At 44.5% G+C, this 22,723-nt stretch overlaps 1 protein-coding gene across 1 annotated transcript; it reads left to right on the forward strand.

Moving 5' to 3' along the window:
• Positions 1-956: 956 nt before the first annotated feature.
• LOC119116494 (fibroblast growth factor receptor-like 1) lies at positions 957-22,595 on the forward strand. Its single transcript, XM_037241894.1, has 7 exons — positions 957-1,248; positions 1,933-2,028; positions 15,188-15,460; positions 19,051-19,137; positions 19,216-19,500; positions 20,034-20,387; positions 20,519-22,595. Exons 2-7 carry the CDS (start codon positions 1,944-1,946, stop codon positions 20,941-20,943), a joined length of 1,509 nt encoding a protein of 502 aa, XP_037097789.1. The 5' UTR covers positions 957-1,248; positions 1,933-1,943; the 3' UTR covers positions 20,944-22,595.
• Positions 22,596-22,723: the final 128 nt, after the last annotated feature.

The following is a 22,723-nucleotide window of genomic DNA, read 5'->3' on the forward strand; positions in this document are numbered from 1 at the left end:
AAGGATTTCATAGCCACTCCTGCTTTGAATGAGCCACTTTTAAGTCATCTAACTGCATGGGAAACGAACATTGCATATTTGAGCTCAAGCCTTTTGTAAAATAAACTTTTGGGAACTCTGGCATAGCAAATAAACCTAACGTATGACCCCTGACCCCTCCAATAACCTAGACAATATCAGATTTCATACCATTCTGCATTTGCCAGCATAAGAGTAAATAGATGGATTTTTCATCATGTGGTAAATAAGGATAAGCTATGATTGAAATATCCAAATATTGACAAAAGGTGGCAGCATTTCGTTGCCTGGTAGAAAGTAGCTTTCATCAGCACATCAGGTTTCGCCAGCTCAGCACTTAGCCAACTGTATATGTACAGTATTTCAACTATTTAATACTGTAAATACACTTTAAAATAAATGCAAAAACAGTTTATGATAATTTGGACAAACAGTTTTTACTGGACTCTACTTTTAAAAGTAGTGAATATATAATATGAGGCCATCATTTGTAAATTTATACATAACTAACGGCCCTGTGCAGAAAGCCATAATTACAATTTGGCCACAAAAATGAGTTTGACACCCCTGAATAATGCTCTTTTCCGTTAGCCTGTCTATGGCGTTTCATACAACTAGCTAGCATTGACTTTCTTTCGTTGAAATTACAAATACAGAGGATATAAAAAGTCTACACACCCCCTTGTTCGAATGCCCAAATCTGGTGATACCAAATTGTTTTCCGCCATAAATGTGACCTATGATAACACAGTTGGAAAAAAAAAATCACGCTTCAAGAGGGGATGTAAAAATAAAAACTTAAAACCTGTTACTGTACAAAATACAACTTTTTCCACAGGGACGCATGCTGGGGCTCACTTGTCCCGGGAGTTAAAGGGTTAACGCATGCGCGTTCTCTGATTGGTCAGAAGTCTCAGCGCGCACACGCTCGACGGGCTTGCGCACGGCACGAGTCACTTGATGGTCAGAGGCGGAGAGGTAGGAAAGAGGCACGCTGGGCTCTTTTTACATATTAACATACGGTGCCGTTTTTTGGGGGGCGGTGGTATTTGGCGAGACTTGATCGTCGTTCTGTGTTTTGCTAAGTTGTTTGAATGTCATCGACAATCCATAGTGGTTACGTTTGTTTGAAAGAAGTAAAAGAAGTGGCACTTTTGATTCATGGACTCAACGCGGACTAAAAGTGTCAAGAGGCTGGTACGGGCTTGACTTCATTCAGTCAACATCAAGGTTTGTCATCAGCATTTTTATAACGACCTATTTTTTGTCTATATGTATCATTCTGATGAAGTTAACTCTGGGGTAATGTTTGTCTTCTTACTGAAATCGAGACTCATAGTGAAAACCTCACAGGACTTTTTGTGAAGATGTAACTGTATCATCACTGGAAACAAATTGTGGAAAATATTTCACCACTTAAATCTCGTTAATACGGAACATGAACTGATTCCTGCACTCTAGTTCAACTTTGAGGAAAAACAGTCTGAAAAAGATGATTAATTTATTGAGAGCAGTTGTCACTTGTGACCATTTTCATCAGTAGAAAAATGATCAACTTTGCCTAAATATGCATCACAGTAAAGCAGTTTGGCAACCATTAATGAACCGAGGCACATATTTTACGGCACCTCATAAAACTGCCCCCCACCCCCAAAAAAGTAACAAAAAAAGGAATGGACAGGTAAATGATTGACCTTTGTTTTCCCTGTCACTTCATGTCGCTGGCATAGATAGATAAAGAAATAAACATTATTTGTAGTTAACAATAAGAAATCATTTGTAGTATAATTATTTTAATTAATAGCGGATAACTTCCCATGCCACACCTGGTTGATAATCACTAGTGGAGCATCATTTTGCACTCCAAGTAATATTTTCCGTTTGGAATCTCACATTGTGTTCATTTTGTTTCAGTTTGAGAGAGCATGAAGTTGTGTTTGGACGCTATGGCGGTACTGAAGATTGTGCTGTTCTTCTTGGAGGCCATCTTACTGGTCCACTGTGGGCGAGGTGAGATGAATGTGAACTCTTTCGTTTATTGTGAGACTGGCACGCTTGTGTGCATGGGGGGGGGGGGGGAGTCTCAGTTAATGTTTTCACACAGAGAAGTAAGAGATGGAAAAGTAAGTTAAAAAAAACTAAAAGGAGCCCAAAATCAACACTGGCTAGGGAATGAGAGAAGGGCAAACTTGCTTCGACTCAAATGTGTGCGTGTGTGTGCGCACATTCTCCAGAGCTAAACCAAACAAACATCATCCATCAGCTTCCCAGGGTGAAAGAACACAAGTCTGTGTAGAGAATCCAGCTCTCCCGCGGCTGGCTGGCCGAGATACTGACCACAATTCACAGTTTCCCGTGCCAGGCTCAGAACATAACTTTCTAAAGAGAACACGCAGCATGCTTGTCAACAGGTCCCCCAAGAACACGTGGATGCCATTTGTGTCATTTTACGCAGCATCACAAACATGTCCGATGCAGGAATGTGATCTCAGCTCCATTTGAGGAGGATCTGTCACAAGCGATTCAAACTTCGGAGGGGTGTCTGATACCTGCATGCAGCAGGGATGCAGGAAAGAAGTAGCGTTGGTTTAGAAGGGTGGAGGAGTGGGCGTGCGTGGGGGGGATTAGGTCCGTCGGCGCTCAGACAATGCCTCATTCACAGCGTGGCGGCCATGCCTTTGCGACACGACTAAACCGAGAGTAAACAAGTCGTTGAAGGCTAAATACGATTAGAGGCCATTTTGTGTGTTTACGGACGAACAGATGGGCCGTCAAATCGAGCCTGTTCCTCATCATTTTTCTGTCAAAGCTCCTCAAGCAGATGTGCAGACTGATATGTAGTTGGCAAACACTCCTGGATGATCCTGAATGATCATGTGGAAGCAGAGTCAATACAAGTTCCTGCGGCTTGATACACCGAGCCGCGTTTTACAGTCCAACGACAACAGCTCCGCTCCGACAGCATGTGAAATACAGACCGCGGCTCCGACTCAAACCCGCTTTTCGCAGTCAGGCGAAGCCCAGAGAGGCTGTAAAACGACCCCTGTAAAACTTAACAATGCATGATGACATTTGTGACAAATGTAAATTCAATTATAAAGGGCCAGACCCCCCCCAGTTCACCTTCACCCACCTCCTCCTTTGAATTTTGCGTTGGAAACAGTAAAACGACGTCGGACGTGTCGCTTTCCTGCTGTTAGCTCAACAATGCAGCCAGGGAGGAGGCCGTAAGTTTGAGCGAAAGCATTTTAAGCCTGTCGCTGTCAGTCATCAGGTGACATCTGATCCCACACACCCCCTGTCCTTGTGGCACACAAACATATGGGCGCCCCCCCCATCCCCTCTCTCTACATCGGAAAGGCTTTGCGCCTGGCCGAGCGAGAATTGGCCCCCCTTGCACTTCCTCCACCCTGGTGCCCCAACCAGCCCCAGCAGCCGGTGGAGGTGCCCAGTGATGTGTCCCAGCACAATCTCTAATGCGGTGACAGGATCAGAGACCACTGAAACTTTTCGGTCCTCCGTTTTCCACTGCCTGCTTGCTTTAACGAACCTCTACTTGCCATTGACGCGTCTTTGTGCTTTTGCATTGACGACCAATGTCACACGGATGTGATGTAAACTCAAGATGGGCATTGCAATGAATTAGTAAATTGTGTGAAATTGATTTATTGAGGCAAAATGGAGTCAACTGCTTGGCCACATTCCATCTCAATAAATTTACCGTTGGGGCAATCTTTCCCAATTGGCAAATTGTATATTAAAAACAGGTGAAATTTTAGGATGAAAATAAAAGCGTAACAAATGAACTTCATTTGAACTTTTTTCAAACTTTTTGAAATGTAGCTTCCCTCTGACAAAATTGTATTTGAAACATCGCAGTGGTGACTGATTGTTGTGGTTGACTGTTGAATTATTGTTAAGTGTGGTTTGGTCTTATGTCAAAAATGTGAAGAAATATGAAGAGGACGGTTCAAATACAAACTGAAATTGAACCGGGAAATTATTATTGGATTGTGAAATATGTTTTCCAGCTCTTTGACGAAAGCAAGTTGTGCAAAAAGTGCTAAAACAACAACGGCGTCAACATGATTTAGTTGTCAGTACTGGCACGAAACCAAGAGTTCAGAACATTAGGAGTGATTTTTATCAAAGCCATTGCAAGCAACACTTCAATTGATTCATTTTTCATAAATTCCCCTCGAGGAAATTTGATTAAATATCGTCAAATGCCAGTTTATACTCCAAAATCTAAACTTTGCTCCAGCAGTCCAATTTTCTTGTGTATTTTGAAAAAAAATAGCCCCGGTAGATAAACGTGTGTTCTGCACATATGTGAATGAAAAGAAAAACAGGTGTCTCCTCTGGCAAATACCACAACACATTATTTCCTTGCATTTCAATGATCAGCAAACAATTGCTGCATCATGTGTACACACACACACGCACGCGCACACACACACACACACACACACACACACACACACACACACACACACACACCTTTGTAGACATCTGGACAAGCTTAAGCGCACACTCTGCACCCCTGTCGGAAAATATACATTTTACAGCACCGTTACATCACGCTCCCATAACAAGGAGGTATTGTGATGCACGGTATGCCAGTGGCTGTTAAAATCACGAGGCCATTTGGCAACATCCGCAGAGTTTTCCATTTCCTTTACGCATAATGAAGTGAAATTCAAAAGTAACTCAATGCCCCAAAGTCCTTGTCGTATTGGAATATCTCCTGACTAGTAAAGGGCCAAGGTAGATACTCTTTGGGAGGGGTTTGGGGGGGCAGAAAGAATAGCTTGCCTTGTGTATTATGTTTGAATATTCCATTTCAGGGTTCAGGAACGTCGCTCGTTTTCTGCTTGAGCTCCATCTGTAGGAGCGATACATCATCGCACAAGGCAGAGTCAGTCTCGCCAGCGAGTCATTGCATTTCCTCTACTTTATTACCGCTGTAAAGCTGGAGGAAGTAGGTTAACTTAATGTGCTGTTGTTAAAACAAGGCACGGACTGACCTTTCCTCACCCCCCCACCCTTCAATCTTTCTCGGCTCATCTTAGCTCCCGTTTACCGAGTGGTGGTCCATTTGCGACGAACAATGGGTGGATTATGATGTGGCCGTCCCACAGGTTGGACGGGGCAGATTAATTTGAAACACTCTTAGCAGACCGGGTGCTCAGTGTTGCTGAGGCGCCGCGGTTTAGGTATGCGTGAGAACGAGCAATATTGACCTTACGGGTTTTTTATATCTGATTGTGCAGCATGTTTTATTAAACAAATTACCCTTGGAAACGTCTTGATAATGAGGCCATTTTTAAAGCCCCGCTCTACGTCTCCCAGAGGTGAGAACAATACGCTTGTTTTCAATCCGTGTCCATCAGCGCACGCCGCTGACCCCGGCAGTTGGCGGGCCGAGGAATGTGTCAGACTTCACCCCTCGCAGGGGAAAGAAAGGAAAGGGCTGAAGCTGTGATAAGTAGTCATAATGGAGGTCACTCGGTGTTTACTTAAGAGGGGTCATATAATCCCTTTTAGCAACACTCCTTCATTGACTGACTTAAATGGCCACTCCAATTAGCATTCATGTGGAGTTTTAACAAGGCATTGTCCACTTTCTATGTTTATCTCTCTCAGCTGTATGCTAATGCTTACTTGTTTGTATTTGGAGGAGAGAAGAGGCTGCATCCAGAGCTCATTAGTTTGGGCTGGGGATGCTTTCAGACCACACATGCTCTTGGCTGAAATGCACCAGTTAACCCCACGTGTTAATCAACGTGTCGAACAATCAACATTCAGAGGCTAACCACGCTTTTTGCCGCTTTGACTTCGGTGATCGACCAGATTTACTGGATGGACAATACGAGGCGGCCATTTGTGTACTTGACACCTGCTTGGTTTGGAGTCAGATGACAGCGGCCAATGTGAGAACCGTTCGAATGGCTGGAGGCGAGCCTGTATGCGGGTGGATGAGTGGAAATATTTTTAAAATGAATTGGCCCGTCGGTTATTGGAATTTCTTTCTGTGAAATATCAAAATTGACAGCGGTCTCAAAAACTCCAAAGTGGTCCGTTCCTACTAAAAACATTCAACTGGAACGGATTAATGGAATTTCAATTAATTTCAGTGCAGAGAATCAATTTGATATGTGAGTAAATTGAAATAAGAGCTTGGTCACCGGACAAATTGAACTCCTAAGTCAAGGTTATACTGTATTTGTATTAAATATTTTTTTTATAATATATTACAATCACTTCTGAACACAAGGAATTGAAATGTAAATGGCAAAAACCTTTTTTTTTTTTAAGTATTATTCAACAGAACTTAGTCCCTCCTTGAACTCCTAAGTCAAGGTACTACTGTATTTGTATTAAATATGTTTTTACAATATATACCAAGCACTTCTGAACACAAGGGATTGAAATGTAAATGGCAAAAACCTTTCTTTTTTTTTTAAGTATTATTCAACAGAACTCTTAGTCCCTCCCCAAAATGATGTCTCTCTCACCCATCAAAAAAAAAGAGCTGCCATCGTATTCTTAAAGAGAAATAATAAAAACACCACTGTGTTTGACTTGGCTTCACAAAATATAGCTGGCATGCAAAGAAACTACACCGTAGTCTGTAAAAACCATGACAACCTTTTGTTATCTTAAGAAAAGATGCCCAATTTGAATGATGGCAGCCTTCGGGATGTCGTCTCTGCCCAGCAGGTTCGGTGCTACCGTCATTGTGATGCTATCCAGTGCGCTTAATTTGAACTGCAGAAGCATTTCTTGCCAACTTCTGTAATTGTTTGTTTGCTGGACGTGTCATCGCCAGCTGTGACGCTTTATAGTCTCATTATCACGACGCCAAAACAAGCCAAGGAACACTGATGTACGTCATGATTCGAAAAGAATCCAAATGCGTTTCTCTGTTTGCCTCCTCACTTTGAGGCTTTTATCACTTGTTGCCTTAGCAACTAGCACACATTTATCCTCTCCGTCTTTCACGTACACACACACGCTGACCCCCCCCCCCCCCTGTTGTGCATTTAATGGTTGATTGAAAGTTATGGCCGTGGAAACAGCGACGGCTTGGCTTGGCCCGAAGAAAGCCGAGCCAGGGAACGTTCGGGATAAGAAAATTTGAATGAGGCCTCTGCTGACTTCCAGGCACCCGCCTCGCAGTTTCCTTCTTCCTCCGCAAACCCCTTTTCAGTTCACCTCTGATGAGCTTCAGTGAGACCCCACATAGCTTTTTGGCTTTTTCAATCCCATTTTCTTCTTCATTAGCGATTCTTTTGAGTGACCTCGGAAATTCTTTACCACATTGTCCCCTTTCATTGAGTTTCAATACCGTTCGGGCCAATGCTTGTCACACTTCATCAAAACAGAAGTTTTCACTGCTCAAGCGTACGCTGTCACGCTGCTCCCCGTTTCCTTCCCTAAGTGCTGCGGCAGAGGCGAAGACGGGACCCGATTCATCTGTGATGAATGGAAAATATGTCCCCCGCTCAAAGTTGGAACGGCACGGAATAGGACGACAAGGAATAATCATTTCGGGAGCAAGGAGCATAATCTTTCATTCTTTACAGTGAGGCTACGCACGATCCCAGACTGCACCATGCAGTGAAATAGATTGCATTTCCTCATGCGTACGGATATGTACTACTTGGGTCAGTTTAGATGGACTTGGCACATGTGGCCTCCATTCATGATTCATGTATCTGCTTAAAGGCATTTAAGCATGGATGATTAATAGAAGAGATGATCTTAACTATGTTTACAGTGGCGTCTCTGTTATGATCATCATCTGCAGCCCAAAGGACTTAAAAAAAATAGAGGGAGTCATTTTTTTTAAGGCACACCCTGCCTAGAACCATGAATCTTAATTCTTCATCTGACCAAGCCATCAGACAACTTTGAGAGGAAATAAATCGTCATATGTGGGTGCTTCACTATAGAGTTGAAGCTCTGTCAATTGCAAAAGAAGTGACAATGGTTTCCATAACTTTATAGTCCAACACTGAGTTGATAAATGTGGTAAAAATGCCGAGCATATGTTTTCTGAGCTTCTGTGTGCAGAAAGTCAACTTGGCCCGTACCTCACTGACGTTGTTTAGATACACTTTAGTGGTCTCCAGTACCTCGCAACGTTCCACTGGCTCATTTAAAGTGAGCAGATGTGACTTCTAACCTCAAAATCTAATTCCATTGCTTTTATTCTCAGTTTCTGTCGCTCTAACTTCCCGATCTAGCCTTTTCTATATTGTGTATAATATCACAACAGAACTCATGTACCAACTCTCAAATGAATCTAAAATGTCAATCAGTGGTGAAGCAAACTGGGAATTGTCACAGTGAAAAAATGAGCAGCGCATGTTAACGACAGGCTCAACAGCTCCCACGATGACGGATTGATTCTACACGATATTCCTGGATTGTGAAAAGGCCCCATCGCTGTCAGCGGGAGCTTTGCTGGTCCACCAGCAACTTGCCTCCAGTTTGAATCTCGCAATACTACCTGGAAAGTTCTGCCGCTTGCCAGTATTCCCGGAATACGGCTGTTCCTCACTTTCTAAACTCGGAGACGAGCTGATGGAGATCTCAAGAGCCTCCCGTTCCATTATCGCACCAACAAGAGTATGTCTGGCCACTGTCCGGCATCACTTCAAACCAGCGTGACAGTGACTAAACTTTGTGGAACATCTGCAGCTCGTTGCGTGTCTCCATACTGTACCCCCGACTGTGACAAGAGTGCTGATGAAAAGTCTGCTTTGCCTGCGGAATGCAGCAGAAGATGTAAGAAGAAGGGAGTGGCAGGATGCACCTCACTGTTGATGGGCCTCTTAAAACCAGCCGCAAACTGAACAGAATGCGGCTCGCAAGGAAGGGAAAGTTCCAGATGTATGTGACATGATTTTGCAAAAAAAGTTTCTTATTCTTTCATTTAGTTGGAAGTCTGGAAAAAAAAACATGATTGGAAAACAAGTTTGATGGTCCATCCATCACCAAACAGACAGACAGCAATAAACAGGTGCTTGTCTTGTACCCTGCTTTGGGCTACAGAGAGAAAGAGGGTCATGTGGCCGAGTCCAGGCCCAGGATCTGGGTGTGAGATTGTTGAGATTCCTGCTTACCGCCGCCTCGGCCCGCCTAATCCTCTTGCACTCCCCCGTGCGGCCCTCCTCTCGCTATGAGCGATGTTAAAGGAGACCTCTCTGCCATCTTAGCTCCCGTGCTTCTCTACAACAACCCCACTTTGGCTTCAAGTTCATTCAGCCGCCCCCGACCCCCCAGCCAGGCTGACCGCCGGGGCCACTCGTCCTGTCCTTCAGTCAGGTTTGTCACTCTATCTGGCCTTTCTCTCCATTCCCAGACTCCCCCCCCCTCCGGTGCCTCTTCCCAGATAAGTGGCCCAAAGAACACACTCAGTCCCGGTGTGCACGCCAGTCTTGCGCCTAATGGAGTGAGATAAAGCTGGCAGAGTGCTACTCACTGTGGCCCCTTTGTGACAGCGCACGTCTGGCCAAAGGCAGGCCTACATTTCAAAGTTGTGCCACTGGATTACTGCGGTTTCACGTTTGCCACCAATACTTAGGAACAACACTGTTTTATTAGAAATAGTACTTCCCCTCTGCAAAATATTTTCTTCAGAATTCTGATAATGAGCATTATTATAGCAAATTATTGCTGTTATTTCTATTTTTGTTGTTACATTACAGTATATATATAAATATATACATATAGTAAAAATTAAATAGGAAAAATATAGCTCACATTTTCATGTAAAAGATAAAATATGTGGAAGCTATATTGAGTTTTTTAGTTTCTTTAAATTCATATATGGATCTGGCTCTTTTCTAAAGTACTTTAGCAATTTCATAGGACATTACAAAAGTTGAAGTATGAACTAATCCATTTCCACATTAACATCTAATAAAGAAGAAGGCCGCTGCAAACCTCCCATGAAAGACCTCCTTTAATTCAGGTTGAGGAATTTCCCAAAAAGTCTCTATACTTCCCAGACAGCAAAATACCTTATGGAACCTTTAACCTGTATTAAAAGAGTCCTTTCATATCATCAAAGTACTCCTCTGAGGATTCAGCACCGCCTTGACTTGTGATCATTTTGAATTGGTAGACGATGTTTTCAGGAGGCTCCCGTTCCCGAAGAATACTTTATATGGTGTTTGGAGTAGCACCTCTGCTTGTTTCCACAGACAAAACCGTTTAAACGTGTCATCGTGATGTAAACAGAGGTGGTCTTTGTTGAAACACTGCAGGGACCCTAACACGATAAAACCGTTTATGTCTCGTTGATTTATTGTGGGCGGAGCGTGGATTTGTGCCGTGCCGTAACTTCAGACGACAGTGGTACGAGCTAGCAAAAACACACACATGCCGCCGAGTGAGGCAACCCGGGCCGGCGGACTGCCGTCAAGTTGAATGAAATATAGCAGCTTAGAGTTCAAAGGCGCCACAGTAGGCCCCGTTATGGGCAGGCCTCGTGATGGAGATGTTTCTAGAAGCTTTATGACGCCAGAGTCATTTCTTCTCTTTTTTTTTTTGTTCTTTTCATGGAGTCGGCAGGGGCTGCCCTGTTGTTTTGGAGAAAGGTTGAGTGAGAACAAGAGGGCCGTGTTATTCCAGTGGTTCTGCTTTAATCAGGGAGCGTCTCCTTACCGCTTTCTCTGTGTCGCTCCTTCCCCTGCTGTTCCTAAAGTCACCCAATCGCTTCGTCGCTAGCATTCCCACCACGGATGCTGTTGCTATTCAAGCCTCCATCAAGATGGTGCTGAAGAAAGAGCCATTGTCCCCGACCGGTCTTACCCTGCTCTTAACTATTGATTGGAAAGAATCGTGAAGGGGAATAACGGGGATTGATTTTCTCGCCGGGATGCTGAAAAGACCGCTCCTATCTTCCTCCCGCTCACTTTTTTTTTTTTTTTTTTTTTTGTAATGCTGATTTGTATCTGTGCTTGTGAAATGTATAGCCAGCTCCTGACAAAAACCCGCGGCCTTTCACACACTCCCTCGGCTGCAACCTTCTCCTCACCTTTTTCGCCTTCTCTCCAGTCTCATGTGAAGTCACCGAGCGTGGATTTGGTTTCTAGCTCGTGTTGCTCACCCTGAACTTTGCGTTGCCCCGTTTGTTGATGTGCGTTACACAATTGAGCCTGAGGTTCTGAGAGGCGCAAAATGCAATAGAGCCCTGCTAGCGTAGACTCCATTAGAGTGCGCTCTTCTGTGATGTCTGTTTGCATTTGTACGGTCTATTGGCCTGACACAGTGCCACTGAGGAAGGAGGGGAAAGAGGAGGAAGCATTCTCTTGTTTATCTGTCTCTGCTATTTATCCTTACAGTGGCATTTTGCCTTGAGCTTTTCAAGTTGCAAACTGTTGCTGTTTTTTTTTTTTTTTTTTTTCCTGTGTTGCGAGCTAAAATCTGACATACTAGTGAAGTTCAGTTACGCCACTGCTCCAGTAAAGCTTGTGGGGTGGGGTTGGGGGGGGGGGTTCACTTCAGCCATTTATTGAATAGACAAACTCAACTCATTTGGCCACACCCCTTATAAATATTTATATTATCATTATTATTATTTTTTTAGCAAAATACTATGTCAGTTTATTGCAAGTGTTGGTTTGTATGCAAGGAAACTGAGTTAAGAGCTTGGTCACAAAACAAGTTAAACTTGTGGGTCAAGGTTCAACTGGACAGTTTAACATCCAAAGTTGAACTGTGAGGCATTTATTTATTTATTTATTTATTTAATCATTTATTTATCATTTATTTATTTATTTATTTATTCAGTCCATTTATTGATTATTTTTTTTATTTATTTTGGTTATTACTGAGTAGATAGTACAGAGATATACGTGAACCATTTTCCTAACTTTTATTTTATTTTCATTTCTAGCGTGTCTCCTCTTTGCCACCGCTGTTAGTTACCCTTCTGCAGTGGTAAGAAGAATTGTGCGTCATATTAATAAGGATTACGATCACACATAACGTCGCAGCATCTCTCGCCGTAATGAATCACGGCGGCTTGGCTGTGTACAAAAGGAGTTTGAACGCACAACAAATTCTTGCACTTGGCTGCAGATTAAGGAGCAACTCCGTTTTTACGAGATGATGTTTACAGATGTTTGCGTAACCACGTCCTGGATGGGGCAAGCGGTGTTGCAAGTATGATCCAGTCATTGAAGTTCCAGGTGTTGGTTATTAAAATGGTTGTCAGCGGCCAAGCCCACCCTTTATTGACATGTTTGTAGTGATTGGAATAACAATTTGTGTGTGAGTATTGGGGGGCGGCATCTGCACGCCATTATAAAGCCACAGGTGTTCATAAACAAGAACGTTACTCAATCCACCATAATCGTGATTTTTTTTTGTTTTCCTCCTTTATTGGCATTTCCTAACATCTTTCCCACGACATGACTTCAATCCCTGCACATCATGAGCTTTCTATAGCTCTATATTTAGTATATCACAAGAATGCAATTTATTGAATGTGGCCTTTTCTCTTAAAATAATCCGTCCCCAAACTGAGCAAAGACAAACAGAGCTAATTCTGTAAGTCGCCAGGCCTCCTCCTCCTCCTCCTCCTCCTCCTTCTCCTCCTCTTCCTGCACTATGAAAGATTCCATTCACACATGGAGCCCGGCTATAATAAGGCGCTCCATACCAGCGCCGCAAGACGGGGAAGCCCATATGGTCGCGTGTATCGTTTTCCGTACAGAGTGGCGAGTAATTCTAACAATTTGAGTACGCAGCCAGTTTGACGTGAAGCTGGCACGTTATCATTCATCACAACCTCAGCCTGCCGTAGTAGGCCCGGGAAACAGCGTGGTGACCCAGAGTGCAGCTCTGGCTCATTTTTTTCATCAGAATGCCGCGATTAAATTTTGCCTTTCAATCATGCAGATAAAGACGTTATTCCGTTCCGCACAGAGAGCCTCTGTGGTTTCGGCGCTTTCAACTTCAAGGTTAAAGAGAACCTGTCCTTGAGAGGGAGGAGGAGAGCCCCTTACTGAAGAAAGCATAGCGGTCATGCACACAAGCGCAAATACTTATTACGTGATGCAGACCACGTCCTTGATTTCGGCACTTCTCTTTGCCTTGTTTGTCAGAAGGGAGTTCAAAAGATCTTTTTTTTTTAAGAGCGGAGATTGAGGGAGGAAATAATTTGTTGCACATTCCAAACGCTTGGAGCACTAGCCAAAAGCGTCTCGTGCATTAGGCTCATTTGTAAACGTCTGGAGCCGAAGAGGTCACCACATAACATTCCATATCATTTACCATATCTTCGCCACAGCAAGGATGACAGTGATGAAAGACAGTAAATGAAAGTGGAAACACATGTTTAAGGAATATTACAGTGTGCTACAGTAGTCACAATGTATCATTGAGGATTCAATGCCAGATTTGTGTTGGGTGCTGGCTGTTTAGCATTTGTTAGACTCACTGGTCTGAGTTTACAGTTCAAGGAAACCCCCGAGGTCGTACGCAGTCCATGCTTGGAAGCTGAATGTGAACTCTTCCTGCGCGTTGGAAAGAAATGAAAGTCAATTAATCTATCGATGTTTACGTCTTATTTTCATTTCACGTACAGTATATTTTTTCTCTTGACTCACTTGGTTGACTTTAAGTTAACTTTTAAGTTGTCTTACTTTTTGGAAAGGAAAGTGCTTTGATTAGACTTGATGATTTTTTTTTTTCCTTTGCTTTTTTGGACACACAATCTCATGGAGTGCTAGATTAAGAACACTGAGGCCTATTTGCTGAGATTTGCAAAGAATTGCACTTTATGTAATTTTCATATAAACATCTGACTGATTCCTTGTGAATCAATCAAGTCATGAACTGAGCAAGATCAGCTCCGTGACCCAATTGTGAAGACAGCAGCGCATGTGTTCTGCTGCGGTAGAAGCGGGGTGAGATATGCGCCAGCTGACAACAGCCAAAAAGACTGCGGTCGCGTTCTCGTCACAGATGTAAACAATGACACTTTCAATTTCCCATGATAGAATACATGGCTGCAAATGAACATGCTTTTCAACTTAGAATCTATACAGTATGTGAATCACCCCAAAAAAAAATAATCCCACCTTTTCGCTTGACCCAGCCGCCCAGATGTTCTACACGCAGCTCTTATCCATCTGTCGGCAATGTGACGGATGAAACGACCAGATGGAATTACCTGGCTGCCCTCCCCCCTTTTTTTTTTTTTTTTTTGCAGCCCCATCAATAAAGTTCTTGTTTACCATTATGTGTGAAATGCGCCAGAGGAATGTGACTGTGTGTGTTTGTTTGAGCGTGTGTGTGTGTGTGTGTATGCATTGGGAGAAGCCATGTGTACTTACCCTCCCCATTGTTTTTACTGCAACCAGAGCAGGCCATTTGTTCAGAGGCCCAGACTAGCGATAGGGTTTGGTTGCATTTGATTGGCTGTCTGGTCCGCTCAGCGTTTCAGGGTTTTGTTTAGCTTTAAGGGGGCGGGGCTGAGGATCGGGGTTCGCTTGGTGCCCGGTGTTGTGCGAGCAGTGGTGCGGGCCTCCTAACACCATCACAGGGTGTTTCGGCCCGCTTCACTACACCGGATCTGAGGGAGCGGACCCTAGCCAATTAAGAGCCGCCGCTGTCCGTCGAAGTGCGACCCGCCCCGTGCACCCCACCGACAGCTTTGATCTCTTGCACGCTACACAAAAAGTCCAGCCAGAACACTTTGCCCTCTCTGTGCTGGCTGTGGACGACAGGCCCTGTCCAATTATTACAATCTAGTTTCAGCATTTCTGGGTAATCAGACAAGAAGATGACAAATTACCTCGGTCTCGTTCCATCTGCCTCTGACCAAGCTGCTTTTTTTCTTTTTTCCATTTGCTTGACTTCAACAATGAACTCCTGTACTCAAGCCAATCTGTAAAAAGGAGAGTTTTTTCCCCCTTAAAAACTATGCACTGTATGTATATATTAATTGGATGATTTTCCAAAATAAAAGCCTTAATTATCCTTACAAGTGTAATGATGAAATCTGTCTATGCGTGACATATTGTCAAATTTCCATTTTATGACCTAGTCAAATACTAGATATATCTTTGTTACACTTGGTTGAATCTAGATTTGTTTTGTAGAGAGTTTGAGAGTTATGCTTTGTATGCGTGTCCACCCTCAGGACCTCCACGTGTGTCTGAGAAGGTTGTTCACCGACAGACGGTTCGCCTCGGGAGCGCCATCAAGCTGCCTTGCCCGGTGGAAGGAGATCCTCCGCCACTCATCATGTGGACCAAAGATGGACGCAACATCCACAGCGGCTGGATCCGTTTCCGGATCCTCCGCGTGGGCCTGAAGATTAAGGAGGTGGAGGCGGACGACACGGGCACATACATCTGTAAAGCCACAAACGGCTTTGGTAGCGTCAACGTCAACTACACCCTCATTGTCATTGGTAAGGATAAAGTTATTTTTTTATTTTATTTTTTAATTAAGTCAACTCAAAAGTCTTCCTTACAATAAGGTCTCAGGTAACGACCAATCACGGCTCTACTATGGTCGCCTGAGCCCTCGCGTGATAGGCTGACATCTTGTATGACATCATACAAAACGTTTCATGGGACTTCACCTGTTGGTTGAGAATTGTACAACCACACGTGTAAGTCGCTTAAGAAAGCACATGAAGTATTAATATAATGTGAACTAGTCACATTTTGAACATTATATCTTTTTATAAAAAAGTTCATTTTAACATGCTGTGGATCACTTGTTAAAGGAACCCCCCCCCCCCCCCCTCCCTGAGGTGAAGGTCGAGAGCAAGTGGATTTCCAAAGATTTAGCGGTGAATCCTTTCCTAGTTGAGCGTGTTACAGCCGCTACCTCTCAGTGCCCAAAGTCAACAGCAGCACGGGATATTGTTTCATACTACTTCATCCTTGATGAATCAAATGGATCTGGAGCTCTTCCTCCGCCGTAGGCTACTTTCATCGTCAGCAGGAGGGCCACCGAAAGAAACGCAGTCAGCGTAAACGGGGCGCTTGGTTTTCAGACTGTCGCGCAGCTTCTGAATGAGGCATAAATGTGGCCGCCAACAGCCTTTGTGTCTGTTTTGTGTGTGTGCAGCGAGTGTATTTCCTTTCGGGGCTGGAGCGGCCGCTGGCATGATGAATGAGCGGAGCTGAGCGTGAAGGCTGTGTTTAGTCTAATTACTCGAAGATGCCTAATTAGGGCCGGAGAATGTGCACTGTCGCTCTCCTTAGAAGAAGAACCATAATCAGGCAGATGTGGAAGCACGGCAGAAAAAAAGGTGCTTTACTGCAATAAAGCAGGGCTTGTGTGTTGGGAATAGTGTGGACGCATGTTTATTTCCAGGAGTTCAAAGGGGGTGTCTGCTGAATGTGCTGAAATGAAAGGTTGCAGTGGAGGCATACAGCCAACCTTAATGTCAAGGTTCCTCGCGCTACGCCGCGTATCATCAAAGTCAGACGTCATCACATAAAGGCCGTTGTGAGTTTTTACCATCACTTTTAATTGGAGCTCATTTTGAAATTATAATAGGACACCAGCAGCGTGTCATTTGAAGCCTTTTTGAAAGTGTAGTTGGCCTGCTACAATTTTTTTTTATGGCCACCTTTAGTGTGTAATTATAGATGCTTGAGTTTATCAGACATTTGTCATTTGCATCAAATGATTGCTTGGTATTACTATAAAATCTGCTGTAGATAAAATATGATGAAGCTACACTTTTATTATCCATCTTAATGTAGCGATCTCTCATTTGGGTCATGTTTTCCACATTCCTCCCTATTTATGTCATTATTTCTTCATTTAATCAAATTGAATGTGTCTGCACAAACAGTTCAACTTACAAGCAGCCTCTGGGAACCTGTTGCGTTTGTAAAATCAGGACTACCAGGATCATAGTGAAACAAATTGAGAGTTTATGAAATCTTAACATTTGTTTAAAAAAAAAAAAGAATGAGGTCAGAGCACATTCAGGCGATCCTACGGCAAAACCATGCAAGAGTAGATAAAGATACATAGGACCATCAGTGAGCGGGGAGATGCGAGTGGCGGTGGTGGAAGGCGGGGAAGTGGGTCCTTTCCCCATCTGCCGCAGACAGCCTGTCCTCCCTAAAGCTATCTGAAGAATCTGGTCAGTCGGTGCAACATGGCGCCTCCTCAATCCCTCCAGCTGGCTGTTTAGGCCTGTTTAGGGTGGTCTCCTGACAACTGGCCCCATCACTTCCAGGCTCCCCCTCCAGGATGGAGCCATGCCTGCAGCAACCTCCGGGAAGTCACATAAACATTGGACCGTCATGTTTATGTGTGGATTTTACGAGCAATAAACGGCAGAATAATTCAGGGCTGATAGCATTTGTATCTTCTGCTCCACTCTGGTGATGATTTCAGGCTAAACAGTGTGTCCTGTGTGTCCCTGATCACCTGTGGAAGTGGAGTGTGATGAACTTTCCCCTTGCATTACATTGTCGCCATCAACATCTGGAGCTCATTGTGGGCCCAAATCATCCGGGCTTTTTCCTGTGATTCAACTGGCACAGGAGGCCAGTGACCTGTTTCCTGTAGCTGGATTTGTGAATGAAGTGGGAGCGGATGGCGTCAGCCCCCCCCCCCCAAACACTGTAACAAGAGTATGCAAGGATTCAGGGTGGATTGCATTTTAAGCTTTTTGTTTTCCTCTATGTGTAGCCTACTCATGTTCTTGATTCATGACTGCTGGGATTTTCACCAAGCACTTACAATATAAACATTTGGTGAGTAAATTGAAGTTGCAGCTTGTATTCAAGCTTGTATTGCTATTAATTGAGCGGCTTTGCTAAAATAGCAATGAATAGGCAGCAATGTCATGTTCAACCTGACCTCTGTCTACAGCCAGCATTGTGTAAAGACAATAATGGCAAGGTTAGCAATAAATCATGCATAAAGGGCGCCATTGTTTTCCCAAATTCACCAAAACGGTGAAAGGAAATTGAGTTTTGGGGGGGGAAACGGTCCAAAGAAACTTCGGCAATGAGGGCCCGTGTTCTGTTTGGATTGGGAGGTTCAGGACCCGGCAGGAATGTTGAGCGCCTAAGCGAGCAACACAGGGTGATTTCTTCCAGCGCAGAATGTTTTTTAAAGGAATGGGTTATTATAGTTGGCCAGTTGAGGGCCCTTCAAATAGCCGTGACATCATGGCTAGGCCTGGTGCTGCAGGGGACAAACAAAGGAGGGTTTGTACCTAGAACCCTCCGGAGCTTTCGGGGTTTCGGGGGGGGTGGAGGGACGAGGCGGGTTAGAAGTCACATCTGCTCTCTTTACCCGGTACCGGAGCGTGCCAAACCGTAACTTGTGGTGAAGCAACGTCCGAAAAACGCGTGAAGCGCTGGCTGGCACACAAAATATGACTTTCTTACCAATTATCTACTTAGCATCGGTGTCAGACGGAGATTGTTGGCGACCCGCTCCTTTTAATTCATCACCCCTTAATTTAAAAGGTCGATACGCATCACAAACGCTCGATTGGGTTTCAGTCATTATACTTTCCGTAAGCCGCGTCTTAACTGCGCCGCATGATGTCAGCCGCTGACATAAACGCCACAGCTGTCTCTCCTGGAATTGTGCTCGTGAAAAACTCGCATCGTATTACTCCCACCCAAATGCTACGCAGTCTGACCCAAGCATGCGACCCGCTATATGTACAAATGGTGAATTTACAGAGATGGCGCCAAGTGATGCTGTCGCAGCGTCGTTTTAATAGGAATTCCGGCGCCTTCTTTATTTTCACACTACTCCACTTTCCAGTGTTGCCTCATTATCCGGCTGATTTCGGGGGCTGCCATGAGAGGTGCCAACGGGCTCCTTAAGGGCAACTTGAAGGTCTTGCTCAAGGTCGCTGAGGGCCTCTTTTTCCATAATACAAGATATTGTATGTCCTGGATGTTTCTTTAGACATATGCTGTTTTGTGACCAGGAAGTAGAAATTAGAAGATTCCTGAGATTTTAAAAAAATTGCTATATTGGGATATCTTCTTGTTTCACCAGATGACTCAGGTTCTGATAGGACCAGACTTGCCGTGTTTGATGGCGCACATTCAGAGCATGGTTCTGACAGCTTGGCAGAAAAGCTTGGTAAGTCTTGCATCACGCATAGAATAAGTCATGATTGATTAATAATGATTAATTAGAGGATTTTTTTTTTGTGGTCAGTGCGCCCCCGCTTTACCCAGCCCGCTAAGATGAGGAAGAGGGTGATAGCCCGACCCGTGGGCAGCTCGGTGCGCCTCAAATGCACAGCCAGCGGGACGCCTCGGCCGGACATCGTATGGCTGAAGGACGACCGGCCGCTGACCGAGCAAGAGGTCGGCCAGGGCCGTCAGAACAAATGGACCCTGACCTTGAAGAACCTGATGCCAGAGCACAGCGGCAGATACACCTGCAGGGTGTCCAATCGGGCGGGAGAAATCAACGCTACGTATAAAGTGGAGGTTATACGTGAGTATCGCAGGAAAGCTGATATTAGTGTAAAAGATGGAAGCAAGGATGGCAGTTGGTGGAACAACACAGAAAGTGCAAATATAGATATATATATATATAAATATACTGTAACCTTTCAAACCATCTCTGATCTTCTGTACCTAGTCCTGACTTGCGATCACATCTTCACCACATGCTGGATGAATGTGTATAATCACGTCCATGAGAAGCACATTGAGGAAGCAGGCGAGCGAGGCCTTGTCCCGTGGCGCTCGCTCTGGGGAATTGGGGGGGCGGGCGCAAGAGACGCTTTAACTCAAAGCCCCTCCACCCAATCTGGATCTGATTATAGGCCAGCTGCCTGCACTGTACAACCGGGAGCAGAGAAAGAGAGGAAACTAATCACACATGCTTATGGTGTTACACGTGCTTCTCTATCCTCTGTGTCTGTCTGTCTGTCAGAGTTGTACGCCCGAGGCCAAGCTCTGTGCGGACATCCCCAGAAGAGCCGTCGCATAAAAAGCGCATCTCTATTTGTGTCGTGTCTACAGAGAGGACCAACTCCAAACCTGTTCTGACGGGCACTCACCCCCTCAACACCACGGTGGACTACGGAGGGACCACGTCGTTCCAGTGCAAAGTGAGGAGCGACGTCAAGCCGGTTATCCAGTGGCTGAAGCGCGTGGAGACTAATGAGGAGAGCCGCTACAACTCCACCATTGAAGTGGGAGACCACCGCTTCGTGGTGCTGCCCACGGGGGAGGTGTGGTCGCGACCCGACGGCTCCTACCTCAACAAGCTGCTCATTACCCGCGCCAAGGAGGAGGACGCCGGCATGTACATCTGCTTAGGTGCCAACACCATGGGGTACAGCTTCCGCAGCGCCTTCCTCACTGTGTTGCCAGGTGAGGGCCCACAAATGGCGAAAAAGTATTTTCGTAGTATAAATCGTATTTTCATCAATCAAATGTATCAGACAAAGATAACCCAATATTGAATCAATAAACACTTTTGGTGTGGTGGCCTTCTTTTGCAGATGCCAAGCCCCCCATGATGCCTGTCTTTCCGGCGGCCTCCAGCTCTCTGCCCTGGCCGGTCATCATTGGCATCCCTGCCGGAATCGTCTTCATCTTCGGCACCGTGCTTCTCTGGTTCTGCCAGAGTAGAAAGCAGTGCCCCCCTCCCAGCAACACCGCCCCCCACCGGGTCCCTCCGTGTCGAGAGCGGGAGCGAAGCTGCGTCGCGCCATCGTCCGGTTCGTCCAGCCCGGATAAAGACTGCGGGAGCTCCCTGAATTACGAGGAGTACCTGGCGCAGCAGCAGCAGCTCCTCCTCAAACAGGGAAGCGCCGCCATCCCGGCCAAGATCTATCCCAAAATCTACACTGACATTCACACGCACACACACTCCCATGTGGACGGCAAAGTGCATCAGCATCAACACATTCATTTCCAGTGTTAGCAGATCAGAAAAGAAAAACTTCACGGCGGGACATTGTCGGGGGGGGGGGGAACCACCCCAAATTGGCCAGTCAAAAGACAACGTGACGACATCATCACATTTGGTGCTGTCGCTTTGATTTGATATTTTTTGTGTGTGTCCAAGTTGTCAGACTCTCACGCCACTAAAGATCCGCCAGTCCTTGCCTGCGCACTTAATTTAAAAAGGACGGGAAGTTGTGTTTGGTGTGAGTGTGAACGCAGCTGTTGCGGCCTCGTGAAAAAGGTCACGTTTGCAAGGAAGTGTCCGGAACTCGCGCTTCACCTTCGGTTTCATCAGCTGTTCAAAATGGTACTGGAGGTGCACAAAAGGGGTTTGACACATCCTACTCAGGTTGTTCTCTCGTGAAAGACGCTTCATGTTTTACAATGAAGACCACTATCTTTTTTTTTTTTTTTAATCACATGAAATGTCTGAACTCCCAATTCAAAATTTCTGTCTTTGCAAGGATATTTATGCTCAGTTGATTGACACTATCAGAGAAGCATCCAGCTAACAGTTATTGTGAGTTTGGTCTAGTAAAGTCATGTAACTAGTAAAAACGAGTTTTAGGGTCATCGTTTCCACCGATAGTATCCACTCTGCTCGGCTCTACTCCCACTGCCACAATTCACGAGCCCCTCCCTACCTCGTTAGTGACGTCACGTTACAGCGACTGTCACGGGCAAATAAATGGAGTGCGTTACTCTGATTAATTGTTGCAACTGATCTGAAGAAGGTTGTGCAAGCGAAAGCAGACATGCTTTTTTTGTTTGCATTGGAAATGCGGGACATGGGACATTCGCCGCAAAATTGAAGTTTCCATCAACTTTGCAGATTGCAACTCAAAAGCAGTCGTTTGTGTTTGCAAGCAAAATGCAGGTAAATATTGACGTCACGTTTTAGAACCGGGTTACTTTTTTTTGAACCACGGAGGAGGTACCAAAAAAATAAGCGAGTAGGGTAGAGTGAAGCCGGGTGGATTTGTCTGTGGAAACGGGGCTAAAGTAGAGTAGAGTCGGGTAGATTGGTCGGTGGAAACGAGGCTTATGTCATCATTTACATATGGAAAGACCTTTTATTTGTGGTGTGTCTCAGTGTGGTTTGTAGCAAATCACTTTGTGACAGTGTCAATCAAAACAATAGTTCTTGCCAAGGCTTTTGCAATAATTTGTATGTCAATTAAATTGTGCCTAATGTGCACCTAATGAACTGTCTGGCAAGTTTATCAACATAGTCCAAGACTGCAAGGGATGAGTGGAGTATGTTTCAGTGTTACCTGATTGTCTTTTTAATTAACTCGCCAAATTGCTACCGTTAGTTTCGAGTTCTCAACCAAATGAGTTTGTGAAGCTCCATGCATTTCTAATCAAATTGAGTCATGAATATTTAATTTATTTTGATTTTCTTTTTTAATGTATCAAAAGAAGTTTATTTTTCTGAGTAAGGCGTTTTGCATTTCTATGTCATGTAATTATAAGTATACTTTGTGTCGTGTTTAGTATATTTGAAGTACAGTTTATTCACATGTAGTTGATTTAGCTGTGTATGCAAATGGTTCTTTTTTTGACAATCCCAAATGTTCTCATATAAAATCATCTCATTTGGTGGTTTGATTAAATGAACAAAATGTGGTATTGTGTTTTTTTTGTGTTCATAGGTGTGTTAGAGTAGTGTTGGGCAAATGACCTGAATGAAGTGAGCCCAGGGATAATGGACTTGTCTTCTTGTATCATTCTTTTTTTTCCAGGTGAGTGACAGG

This window comes from Syngnathus acus, chromosome 22, assembly GCF_901709675.1.
Source record: "Syngnathus acus chromosome 22, fSynAcu1.2, whole genome shotgun sequence".
Lineage (NCBI taxonomy): Eukaryota > Metazoa > Chordata > Actinopteri > Syngnathiformes > Syngnathidae > Syngnathus > Syngnathus acus.

Coding starts and splice junctions, on each gene's coding strand:
- LOC119116494 (XM_037241894.1), top strand. CDS start 1,944: ATGAAGTTGTGTTTGGACGCTATGGCGGTACTGAAGATTGTGCTGTTC. Junction 15,461..19,050: donor CTACACCCTCATTGTCATTG/GTAAGGATAAAG, acceptor TTGTTTCACCAG/ATGACTCAGGTTCTGATAGG. Junction 19,138..19,215: donor CAGCTTGGCAGAAAAGCTTG/GTAAGTCTTGCA, acceptor TTTTGTGGTCAG/TGCGCCCCCGCTTTACCCAG.